Source organism: Pagrus pagrus, assembly GCF_965226575.1.
Source record: "Pagrus pagrus genome assembly, chromosome: 3".
Taxonomy (NCBI): domain Eukaryota; kingdom Metazoa; phylum Chordata; class Actinopteri; order Spariformes; family Sparidae; genus Pagrus; species Pagrus pagrus.
The window spans coordinates 14,027,329-14,040,695 of record NC_140187.1 but is presented as its reverse complement, the minus strand read 5'-3'; the positions used below and the strand labels follow the sequence as shown (position 1 = coordinate 14,040,695).

At 39.8% G+C, this 13,367-nt stretch overlaps 1 protein-coding gene across 4 annotated transcripts in view; it reads right to left on the bottom strand.

Moving 5' to 3' along the window:
* Positions 1 to 6,433: 6,433 nt before the first annotated feature.
* pparg (peroxisome proliferator-activated receptor gamma) overlaps positions 6,434 to 13,367 on the bottom strand; it is a 34,009-nt gene continuing 27,075 nt past the window's right edge. For all 4 annotated transcript variants that reach the window (XM_084348964.1, XM_084348965.1, XM_084348962.1 and 1 more), the window contains 5 exons: positions 12,576 to 12,775; positions 9,693 to 9,810; positions 9,133 to 9,293; positions 8,736 to 8,979; positions 6,434 to 7,842 (listed from right to left, as the gene is read on the bottom strand). In XM_084348964.1, the coding sequence (XP_084205090.1) occupies positions 7,595 to 7,842; positions 8,736 to 8,979; positions 9,133 to 9,293; positions 9,693 to 9,810; positions 12,576 to 12,775 (971 nt within the window). In that variant the 3' untranslated portion in view covers positions 6,434 to 7,594. The remainder of the gene's footprint in view (positions 7,843 to 8,735; positions 8,980 to 9,132; positions 9,294 to 9,692; positions 9,811 to 12,575; positions 12,776 to 13,367) is intronic.

Here is a 13,367-nt window from a genome sequence, read left to right as displayed (position 1 = left end):
GAACTCTTTTATTTTATGTACAAATAACACATGGTGTTCAAACTCTAACTCTTAAAGGTGCAACATGTTAGAAATTGAGTAGTGACAGTGTCCACTGAAGTTAGCATTCTAACCAGCTAGCCCGGGCCAGTTCTGTCCAGAGGCGATAGTCTGATAGCAAAGCTCCGGTCTCTGGAGGTGGGTTCCGAGTGATGCCTGTCCTTATTCTAGCTCCTGGTTGTTGTGTTGGGTCCTGGTCCGGCCATATTCACCGAGAGGTTCCGTCGCCGCTCGTCTGGCTATGGTTTTGGTCTCCGCTCCCCGCCAGCTTTCCCTGCTTTATCCCCTTTGGCCTGAAAACCTCGTCCCAGTGGTGAAAAGCTACTGTGCTAGTAGTTTTAATTGACATCAACTCTCTGTCTCGCTGCTCTGTGCTCTCCTTCCAGCCCTCTATCTGCACGGCTAACTGAGCTAACTAGCTAACCACAGCTTCATCTAGCAGCAGTTATATTTGTTCGGAGTGTAGTGTAGAAAACAGGCTTACACAAACAAAAATAACTATCTCCTCTGCAACATCTTGACACAAAGTGACCTCGCTGAACTTGAGTCTCCTCACTTTATGTTCCAGGAATTATATTTATACTTGTCTTTTTTCTGTTTTTACTTTTTTTTTTTTACGTGGTATGTTTGGTTTTGTGATTGTTTTGCTATCTGTTTAATGATTGTCTTTAATCAATCTTTACACTAAATAGTGAAAGAAAACTGTATCTAAAAAAAAATCAGGATTTTTAGAGGCACTTAAGATTTGACCCTGCGTTGACCCATTCAACGCTAATCAACATTTCCTCATTTTGAGTATTTCAATGCGTGAAAGAGTCCAGCTTTAACTTGACTTCTCATTCTTCGTCCAGTTAAGCCAGGAGGCCATGGAAAGGAATTGGGCTGGCCTGTTTACTGTATCGCCTCACCGACCTTGCCTCCCTCACAGTCCTGACAGCTACATTATTGTTATTGGCCTGTATTGTTCCTCTCCCTCTTCAGCTTGACCAGCTGAAACAATACAACAGCCACTGAGGTGCTGCAACTCCTCCAAGTCGATGTATGTTTGTGGACAATCTGTAATCATTAGATAGATGTGATGTTCAGATACTCACTCCTAAGATCCATCTTCGACCTCTGACCTCCGATGATCGACTCGTTCATGAGCCGTCACTACAGCACAGGGCCGATCTGCTGTGTTAATATCAGTTAATATTTTTTCTTTTAAATCAGTAGACAGGATGTGTGGCCAGGTCACTACAGTGTAGTAAATTTGGGTTGGTTTGCAGAGGAAAGCTTCCCTGCTGTGAGGTTCGGTACTCTCCAGCCTGCAGAGGGAGACATTACACAACTTTACAGTACATCAGAGCTGTCAATCAAACAACATATCTATTACTGATCACTTTGGTCCAGAGGGACGTATTGAAATTTTAACTGAAGTGCACCATTATCTGATCTCCCAAGTTAATCTGTTTGCAGAAAATAATGAACCAATAAACCTCCATCAGAGATCTTTTTATCCATCAGTCATCTTTACAAAATCTCACTTGATGAATCATACCCAGACATTTTCTCAACTTCCCCTGTGACTCCATGATTGTCTGTGCTGGTCATGGGGAGAAAAATCGAGACTCCAGTGCCAGGGTTTTTTTTTTTTCTGTCCCTGGCACGCTGTGATTCTCCCTGTGGACGTCCTGCTGGGTAAAACTGGGCTAAAAGGGCCCAGATCAGTCTGAACTACTGTAACCAGAACTACCAACCAAACAAACAAAACTGAAAAATAGATGAAACCCAGTCCCCTCCAGAACGAGTGTGTCCTCCTTCAAACTTTGGCTTTGAGAAGATGGTACATTAGCTACTTTCAGGCGCACCCTCAAGACATTTAAGCTACATTTTTTGCTGAGATTTTAGCTCTGAGACGAGAGTAGAATTACGATAAAGTTGAAGTTTGAAGGGCCTCCTCAAAAAGACAACCTTGACAGACTCCTCCACATCAATCTGAGCTCAGTAACAGGCTGGTAGAGATGAGTTTGACAGAAAAATGCACGACACCTTGATGAACAGAGATAGTGACAATGTTGTGCAGGCAGCTTTGGTAAACAAGTCGTACGTATTTAAAGGAACACTGTGTTAGTTCTTAAACTTAAAATAACAGCTTCTAAAAAAATGTTGATGGTTCAGTGTCTTGTAATAGAGTGAATGGTGTCTCTGTCACTTGTTTCTGCACCATGTAACTTCAGTGAGAGGGTAGGATCACAGCGTTTCATACGTGTTTACTTCAACATACAAGTTTTCAACATATAACATGGTTATGATGTCATGAGTTTTGTTTTTTGTAGCTCAACCTACATTACGTCTGACAAATTGTTACAGACCTGGGATCTGTACTTAGGACAGCGGCGTCGCACTCAGAAACTTTGAGAACTTTCTTGCAGAGAGTCAAATGAGAAGACTGAAACCACTCTTCTCATATCCGTCCTTCAAATAAGGATCTGGAGCAAGCAAACAGTTAGCTTAGCATAGCATAAAGACTGGAAACAAAGGGAAACTAGTCTGGCTTGTTCCAAAGGTATAAATCTGCCTAACAGCACATTAAGCTCGATTAATTAACATGTTTTATCTCGTCTGTTTAATACAGTTAAACTGCTGCTTGTCAAAGTATCCTTGAGCCATCGGTGTGTGAATGTGTGTGAATGGGTGAATGAAACTGTTGTGTGTTGTAAAGTGCTTCGAGCTGTCAGTAAACTGGAAAAGCACTATAGACCATTTATTATGCTAAGCTAATTGTCACTTCATGTGTATGTACAGACATGAGAGTGGTACAGATCATCGCATCAAACTCTCGGAAAGAAAGCGAGTAAACACATTTTCCAAACCTATTCCCGTAAAATGAAAGACGGTTTTACAGATGTGATCTTATTTAAAGTGTTCGTAACAATGACTGTTGAGCAATTTTGTAAAAAAAAATAAAAAATTTTTTGATTGTGATTGAGTGTTTTTTATCTTTAATCTTCTTAACCTTTATTATTTCCCTGGTGCGTAACCTGTGCTTCTTTTTAACTTGATATCACGAAGAAGTCTCTTCCAGGAAAAATGCTTTTCCAAAAAATTAACATTGATCTTAAAAATTACAAAAGTTGAGGATGTATTACTTCATATTACATGTTTATTTTGTAATACAAAGAGGAGAGAGACTGATTTTTATCAGTCCTTTCACTGATGACTTTGTCAATCAGCAATGACCTCATCTGAGTCACATGACAGTACGGCTTCAACCAGGTCACATTTCATCACTCACTTTCCTCTCAAGATGCGGTTAATGATATTAAAGGGTGGGCGAATGAATGAATCACTTGGAAAAAATCCACCTGACAAAGGTGGTGTGATGTGGCGTAAGCCCTGCCAATCTAAACTGAAGTCACACAATGTCTGAAAAAATGTTGGTGGGCGGAAGAACGACTCACGAGAGCCTTTCTACACGGCACGCAACTGGATGGTGTCTTTACACCCAGTTTCATATCAAGAGTTTCTGATTCTTTTCATGTTGGGCAATATTAAATTACACATTAATCAAATTGGCACCGTCAAATCTAGATTAAACAAGACTTTAGAGTCTTTAAGTGTAGTTTTAATTCTATATTTAAAGAAGGGGTGTATGAAATGCGGTTAACTGCCGCAAGACACACATAGAGATCTACTTAATACTTAATACCATATACCACATTATTATTGTAGGACTTGAGCAAGTAAGTAGAAAATACAGAAGAAAAATAGAACTATAAAAGACACTTCAACCTTTTTAGTTTACTTTACATTAAGAACAAACAGTACACTCTTTTTACAAGTGAATTATCTACATTATTTCTTCTTCCAAAGGTCTAAAAAGCTCACAAGAACATTAATTGCCTTCATCTAAACTCCGGCGTTGTTTTCTATATAAACAGCAGATTAAACAGAATCAATTCTCCAGAGCTGTATTCGTCTCACAGTGGCAGGTGTATCTCTTCAGAAACAAAGCTTGTACTTGAACCCACATACACACATATCAGGTATCACACACCAGTGGGAGTAAAATTCCTCCCTGATACTAAAACAAAAGAGGACACAAAGCGAAGCTGCTGTTTCTGAAGGAAATCAAACAAAAACAAAACTTCCCCGTGTAAATCACGGCCGCTATCTTTGGACTTGGCCCTGCGAGCGCGGACAAAACAGCAGAAATATACTTTCTGAAAATTATTTGGCAGATTAGCTCAGGAATCTTGGCAGGGCTCGGTCAGCAGAGACCGGCCGTAACAAAGTGAGGATATGCTGACTCGGCATAAAGAACACATTTAATTACCATCATCATCAACCATCCAAGAGGACCATCCGGGTCAGAGCCAGAAACCCCCCCACCGTCTTCTGCCAGTGAAAGGCTTATTTTTAGGGGCCAAACTTCTCCTTCCAGCTGCTGCGTTCTCACGGCCTGCCTCTCTCCTTCTTCTTTCCTCCTTTTCACAGCTCACACATATTCCTCTGACTCCCGATCAGATCTTTTATGACTGTCCTCCGAAAAAGATCCACAAGAGACAGATGACACCTCATCGTTTCCCCAAGACAACTGAAAGTCTTTATGCCTCTTACACCCATTTCCAAATATTTAAAGGTCCAGTTTGTGCAATGTAGGGGCAGCTATATAGAATATATTATTCATAATTATCTTTTCATTAGAGTATAATAACCTAAAAATACGATTTTTTGAAGAATTTTTGATTTGATTGAGTATTTTATATCCACAGAGGGAGCGGGTCAGGTTACTACAGTAGCCCAGAACAGACAAACTAACTGTTTTAAAATTAAGTAACCCTGTCGATCCATCTGTCATGTCTTTAAGGCAGCTCAATTGCCCAGTGGTTAACATTATTGCCTCACAGCAAGAAGGTCCTGGGTTCAAATCCTGTTCCCCCACCATCAAAACATGCACACTAGGTCAATCAGCCAGTCGGTACCCTTGACCAAGGCACTGTCTTCAATCTAGAGTGGCAGTTACACTATGTTGTACACATTATGATACAGTATGTGATCAAATAAAGTTTCTTCTTCATGAGAGCTGAGCTGTTCAACGTCACACACAAAGGAGACGGGGGAGGACGTATTTTGATGCTAGTGAATTTAATAATTAGATATGATTCCCAATATAAAAGCCCCTTAAAATAAAATGTACAACTGCGTCTAAATCGGTAAAACGATCCTGATGAGAGTCGTCTTTTCCTGCTTAAGTGAGGTCAGTGAACTTGAGGGCCATGACGAAGACCCAGATCTGTAGGTGTTTCCAGTTTGGATCAAACGCTGAGGTCCTTAGTAGAAAGATATACGACTTAATCTAACAGTTGTATAAGAAAACGATATAGCGACCAGATGAAGCTGTTTCCTGTTTCCACACAGGACACAGGGGGAAACCTCAAAATGAAGACCAAGGTCCATAAATTATATCTGAAAAAACAAGTATGTATGTTCTGATACGACTTTTCAAACACATATGTGGCTTGTTTTCACCTGATAATTGTTCTGTAGATATCTGAGAGTTTATTGATTTATATATTTTCTGCCTAGAGACAGTTTCAGCAGTATGAGTTTAAAGGAAAAATGATCTCTGAACTTCACATTCAGTACCGCAGTCATAAAAATGTTTCTATAGATAAAGTACTTACTGTGTATCATATATAATTAAAGTACACATTAACAAGGTGTTTTAATATGATTCATAGGACCACTGGCTTCTACTGACTAGTATGTTATTCTCACTGATCCTCACGTTTGTAGAGCTTGGTCCCAAAGGTGGATCTGGGCGTAAATTCTTCATATGAAGTGAAGCGTCGGCTGTCAGCGAAGAAGAAAACATGTGTTTGTTTTGTACTGAAAGACTTGTAACTTGGCAAAAAGCCCGACAATAGGAAAGCTCTGTGTAAATGAACCTGCGTGTTGAGGTGACCTGACAGGTTGATGTCCTGAGTTTGACTCTGACCTTGTTATTGCGTGCGATCCTCTCTCTGTCCTTAATCTTTCTGTAAAATGTGTCTAAAAAAGGGATAAAAGATGGTGTGTGGTAGAAAAGTATCAAACTCTTTAAAAAAAACAAAAACAAAAAAAAAACCCACCTCCCTGCTTGCTGATCAAATCTGTATCCACAGACTTTGGCCTTCTGGCGCAGTTCAGCAGAGTTCAGATGTTGCAATCATTCCAACTGGGCGTGTTATGCGTGTGCGTGAGTGTGTTTGGTAAGAGACACTGAGGACAGCTGATGTAATGACTGCAAAGCAGATTTCCAAGAATTTGGGTGACTGGAATGCTTTTAAGACAAGACGCTATTAAGACATGTCTTTTGACAGTACACGTGTAGGAAGGCCTGAGACAGAAAAGAGCCAGAAATCAAATAAAAAGTTAGAAAATATTTTATTTACATCAAATTTATTTTCTCCCCTTGCTGGTATTCACCCGTTCCCTTTGTCTGCTGGAAAGAAGTATATATTTATACAAAATAATTTCATAGTAAAGTTCAACCACTTTTTTTTGCAAAGATTTGAAATAAAACTGAAAAGCCAAATGTGTTTGACAGTTTCATCCATATAAAAATTATATACATGAATATATATTTTACATTATACATGTGTAATCTAATGTTTTTTAAATGGCATTCATTTCACAAAAAGAGATAAAAACGGCAAAAAAAAAAAAAAAAAAAAGGAAACAATCTTAAAAGGCACTATATGGCATATACTGTTCTGTCACGGTAATGTGCCTCGTAGGCTTCACACTTTCTCACAGTTTCTGCAGGTGACCGACACCGAAATATGTTACAGGCAATAATCTGATTTCTGTCTTTGGATAAAGCTGATTACAAAGAGATAGCACCTTCACCCTGATGCCAAAACAGAAAATGTTCTGTCTGTTCATTGTGTTGTGTATGCGCGAGCCTGCGTTTGTGCGTGTTCACAGAGGTATTGAAACACGTACACACTGCTGCTGCCTGTGACGGTTGTAACTCAGCGTGTAGATAAGCTGCACACGAATAACACACACTCTCCTGTGTGACACATGGTGTAAGATATTCACAGTGATACATTTCTCCTTACGGCACTTGAAGCAGGCTGTGTCGAGCACTCACAATTTAAAGCTCTCGCTCGCCAATCAGAAAGTCCCCGCTCTTTCAGTTAGTCACAGACGCTCGTCCGGATTGTTGCATTACGCGCTAGTTTCATATTTAAGTTGGCAGCCCACTCGTTCACAAAATGTCCAGGCTCAGCAGTGGCTAAATGACTGTGCACCGCAAGTTATTCACATGCTGCTGTCTAGACAAGATCTAACACTGAGATTCTGTCTTTCTTTCCTTGATTTCTCTTTTCCTGTTCCTCCCCATCTCTTTCTCATTTTCAGTCAGCCTGTCTGGCTACCTCCCTTTTTCTTTTAACACACCAGCAGCACAAAGTGCTTTCTCATCTAATTTCACAAGTCATGATTTCAAAAATAAAATCTCTCTCTTCCCTTTTTCACACTTTTCGCGGCTTGTCCTTTTTTTTTTTCCTCCTCTTGTTAAAGTCTAATACAAGTCCTTCATGATCTCCTGCAGCAGTGGGTGTAAGCACATGTCAATCTCCGTCTTCTTCAGCAGCTGGATGAGGTGGACGTGGTCGGTGACGATCTGACGCAGGTCCGTCATTTTCTGGAGCAGCTTGGCGAACAGCTGCAGAGATTCTGGGTGGTTTAGCTTCAGCTGCAGCTCCAGAGAGTGAAGCACCGTCTCCTGAAGCTGCTCGATGGGCTTCACGTTCAGCAGGCCTGGACGGTCTGGACGAATGACAAAGACAGGGAGGACAAATCAGTGATGGAAGGATGTGAAAATGTGATTGAGAGGTGCCAACAACTACACATTTAATATCTATTGGCTGAAATCCCCTAATTTAGCCGTCCTTTATTACCAAACCAAGCTGCGATATTGCTATTTACAAAACCTTCCTTATCTTCGTTTCAAGCTGTAATCTCAGTCATTTCAGGTTAATCATTGACTTAAATTTCTGATTTGAACCATCATCAGGTCAAGGCCAGACTTTTATCAAGTAGCCACATGCAAACCGGCAATATTAGACCACACAGTTTGGATTTTAATACGGCAGTGCGTGAGAGAGAAAAATGCGACAGCAATTACATCCCGTGCCTCCAAGAAAACTGATAAATGGGATTGGACAGGAGCCAACTGACAGCACTTCATACTCACAGTGAACTTGTCTGTAAGAAATATCATGTACGTTTGTAAAAGAAATTTAAGATCCTTGACAGCTTGCTGTATATCATTCTGCACTGAGGGCTGTAAAGAGCAAATAGCGAGACATTTAGGGAAATATGCTTATTGAGAGACGTATTTTTGTAGGTCAACCTGGAAGTTAGTGTTGCCCTGGTTCCCTCACACTAACATGTTAGATCGTATGTATGTTGTTTGTTTAAATCTTACAGAGTATTAATGACACGTTGCATTTTAGTGGGGTTTTGTGCCAGACTACTGGACGCTGTTTCCCCGTGTCCACTCTCTACGCTAACCTTAGCTTACTCTCACCTGGCTGCAGCTTTATATTTAACATTTGCCTGGTATTGAATTATATCTTAATGAATACTAAGACTCCTCCTTGGCTACTATGATCTATAATATGATCTATAATATCTATAACACACCCTACAACACTCACCCCCACTGAGGATAATGACAGCCAGAAACAGCGCCATGTCGCTGTCGTCTAGCTCCAGCGTGTTGAACTTGACCGAGAACTCAAACTTTGGTTCCATCATTTGACAGAAGGGTTTCCTGAGACTCTTGAGGAACTCTCGCGTCATGAAGATCTGTCCGTAGGAGATGAGGGTCCCGTCTTTGTTCATCAGGGGCGCCATCATGATGATTAAGATCTCGATCACGCCGTACTTCAACAAAGTTACCTGTGAAGAGGGTTAAGGGTTGAGGTGAGGGGCTGATGCTGATTAAATCTTTTTCAGTCATAAATCATCTCTGTACAGAGTGAACAACAAAATCATTGATGACAGACTGGAGTGAACGATGGTAAATCCAGCAGCAGTATTCATGCCTCTCACCTGATCATTGAGATCCAGATCGATGAATCCTGGGATACTCTTGGCGAACTCGGTCACTTCTCTCACCGCTTCGGCCGAACGTGATTGACAGCTTTGGAAGAAACGCAGCTCCACAGCGTCCATACCGCTATGGTCTGATCCCAGGTAAGCTCCTGTGACACCTGAAATCAGATGAGAAAAAAACACTTAACTTCACAGTAAGGCAGTTCAGTCGCAGGATTACAAGAAAAACTAGACCAGTGTTGTGTAATGTTCAGAAATTTAAAGCCCATTCAACAAGGAAGGGAACATTGTGAGATGCAATGTTGATTTTACAAAAAGAGAATAAAAATGTGTTTTTGCATGTGTGACTCCATCAAATCATCAAGTAACATCTAAAAACATCTTAAGTTTTAGTAGCTAGACTTTTTTCAGGGATTTAAATAGTGAATAATGATGTGAAACAAAATGGCAGCTTGATTATGAGCTTATATTAATGGATTGATAAACAGAATGATGGAAAGTTAAATGATAGAAAAACAGACTTCACATCACGACAAAGAGTATTTTGCACTTCTAACCTCCATGTCCGATTGTTAGAGCGGATGTTTGCTGTTGGTGCTCCTGGTTGGGTATCTGCTTGCAATTAATAAACTGCTCTCCTTCCATTAGAGACTTCATGTCGTGGATGACAAAGGGCTGGAGGAGAAAAAAAAACAAAAAAACATGACAGAATAAGAAAGAGCGGGCAGAAAAGAACGGAGAAGACAAAAAAAGGAAAAAAAAGAAACAGTGTCAGCACCTCGCGGGTCCTCTGAGGACATGTGAACTACAAATGTAATCAAATATACTGTGTATGCACTTTGCTCATTCATCAGACCTGCAAAAGCAAGCAGCGCACATCCCATACGTCTGATGGACAAAGTAAATAAATCTTAGCTGCAGGCCGAGGCAGACAAAAACACCATCTCCAGGTAAATGAAGCTTAACTGAGTTAAAGTCGTGCTCACTGTTAAAACACGGGCACAGACATGCACCGGCCTGAACGATGAATGGCACCATTCACATACGCAAATCTTCCTTTTTCATACTGTGAAATGAATAATGAGAGATCCTACAGGGAAGTAAAGCAAGCAGTTCTCACCAAATGTTATGATGTGAAAAATCACTCCTTATGTAAGTGATTTTTTTTGGTACATGTGCTGCCTGTGCAGGAATCTATTAGTCTAAGAAGGAAGATCGAGGTTGCCAGTTTTAAAATAAACCCATTCAGCTTTTAAACAATAAATAGCACATTAATTCTCTGTTGAGAAGTTTGATTCATGAGCATCGAAACACACCCATTCTCCATTCATTACACTCAGTGGGTTTGCTGCCAGAGACTTAGTGAACAGTGATAATGTTAGCGATTGTTAGCAAACTTTTAGATTATATTTAACTACCTTCTACTTCTCATCCTGGATCCACATTCTCCCTCCTCTGTGGCTCTACCTCAGGTTTTTTACACTTTTTACCCTGATAAGTGTTTAACGTGATTTGTGATTTTGGGGAAATCAGATTGACTGTACTTGACTTGACTTCCGTGAGTGCATCATTCATGTTCATTTTCTTGTTTAAAAATGAATCATTGCCACAAAAGTTGAGTCACGAGTCAAAAAAACACCTTTCTACGACCGAGTTATCTGGCCAAGGTTGCCATATCTGCATCATGGTAATTAGGTTTGTTTATCTAACGAGGTGGTTGATAGTTGTCTGGTTGAAGGTTACACGTGATCACGCAAATCACAGAAACATCACAGTTATCCACCTTTACCGTCTAATTCATTGAACAAAAGAAAGGGTTCTTGGTCAAACTAATTTAGGGGAAGAATTGTAAAAGTTTTTCTTTATTTTTTACACTCTGACGGTGAGACTTGAGTCTGATTATACATCAACTCATATTAAGGCCACATATGTGGAAGCATGTAAATATTCGACAAAAGATAAAATCATTGACTTCGATTTTGTTTCAGGAGGGTCTCTGTGGTTTGGTAAATAATCAAGAATCAACAGAGGATTCAGAGCCATTTGGCTGCTCTCGCTGTGTCATGAACAGTCATAACAATCAGATGAACGAAGCCTTGAACTCATCTGACCTAACAGAGAGGAGCAGGAAACAGGAGAAACAGGAAAAACTCTGCTTGTACAGTTGGTCCTTAGTTATTGGAGCTTGTAATTGACACCTTCATTTGAATTTTTCAGTGCATACGAGACAAATCGACTTATAATTGAATTTAATGTAAAGCGCTTGATCCATGTGCTTGGATGCACCTGTGAAAAAAGGGTCAGTTGGTCAGGTGAGACTGTTATGTAGTAATAATCCTATATATTTATTTGAATCAGACGTTTGATAACATTTAACAGATCACTGAATTATTTGATCACTTGTTACTTTCACATTGAGTTGGAATAACAATAACTATACTCCATGTTTTCCATATTGCTTTTATATACACTGTAGGCCATTATAAAACAGTCACCACACTGTTCTTTTATCTGCCAACTGTAATTTAGTTGATGTGAATTTCCTGATTAAGCCTCTTTGAAACTCTGAGATTCAATATCTCAAAACGTTAAGTACAAAAACAAAGATACAGATGATATCTCAGATTTTGACGGTTTTGGCCAACACATTCACTTGTATAAATTACCAAATGTCTTAAAAAATTAGTTTGACATTTTGAGTGGGAATGTTGAAGCGATTACTGTAAATCAGACTCCTGAGAGGCCGTATTATCCTGTTGCATAGCTTGACCACTGTAACCTGAGATGTTTCTAACAGCCAAGACGTGTGAAAACAAGTCGGTCCACTTTTCCTGTTGGAGCAGCAATAAAAGAGCTTGTTTGAACTAAACTGAATGCAGTAACATGAAGCCAATGCTGGCAAAAAATATGTTTAAAGTTTTCAAACTCCTCAATTTTAAATTTGTATTGTTTACCACCATCACAACTTAAATTCTATCTCTGATATAATGCATGTGTAAGTGAAGATATTGAGATTTTACATAATAAAAAAAGGTGTTTTTAAGTAATATCATTAGAGTTTTGGAAGCATACAAAATTATGTGATTTTTGCTCTGCTATATTGCTCTTTTTGACTGGTTATGTTTAAGTACAAATGGACAATATGTGCTGTCTGGTGGTTGGATTACTTGTGATATTCTGAGACTGAAAATCACAAAAAAAAAACATTCATATTTTGGTCAAATTCGCACAATATACGTCTATAAAGGTGGAGAAAAAGCCAAGAGGGACGGAGAAACTCGTCAAACAGCCAAGATGAGTGTAAAATGTGTTGTACAGTACACACTATACTGACAGTAACCTGTGAATATAATCTATAAGCAAGAAATATGCAGTACTCCTCCTCATTATACATAAAAATATATATAAAAGTAGAGTAGAATTAAAGCAGTGCTGCCTACCGCGTTATCGCCGGTCTTCCCAGAGAGGATGGCCCTGGCCTTGGCCTTGGTGAGGGGGAAGTATTTCAGATAGGCCTCGTACAGATGCCGGGACAGAGCTCTCAGATCTGCTGCCTCAGGGTGCATGTGCTCCATGTCGGATGAGAACTCAGCCAGCAGTTTCTCCTTCTCCGCCTGGGGCATCCGGCCAAAACGAATGGCTGGGAAAGGAAACAGACAGACAGAAACAACACACATTAGCGTACGGACAGACACAGGCAGGCAGATACAGTAAAAATGAGCACATGGATCAGCAACACGCTCATGGACTACATGCCCGTGACACATACTGTACAAGCATTAAATGTACAGTCCATCTACTGTGAAATTTTAAAAGACTTTCGCTTTACATTTTCTTAGGTAAACAACAAAGAAAAGCAGCGATTCATATGATTTATTTTCTGAACACATATGCAAATTTGATATGTCTGATTCAAAGAGAGCACTGAGATTCAGTCTCCAAAGTCCCATTACAGCGATCTATTTGTAAATTAACAGAAATATAAGCGGCAACTATTCTGACATCATTCTACAAAGCAGAAACACCAAGCCTAGCCCAGCTTTTCAAATGTGACACTTTCCTGTTTTACTTAGTTGCATGTGATATTAAATCGAACAACTTTGGTTTGCTCTACAACTTCTACAAATGAGTCGCACAGCTTGCACCAACATACCAATCAATCAAAAGGAAAATTGGCATCAACGCGAAACAAATTTTCCACTTGTGGTTTTATGACGTGTGTTTTATGAAGC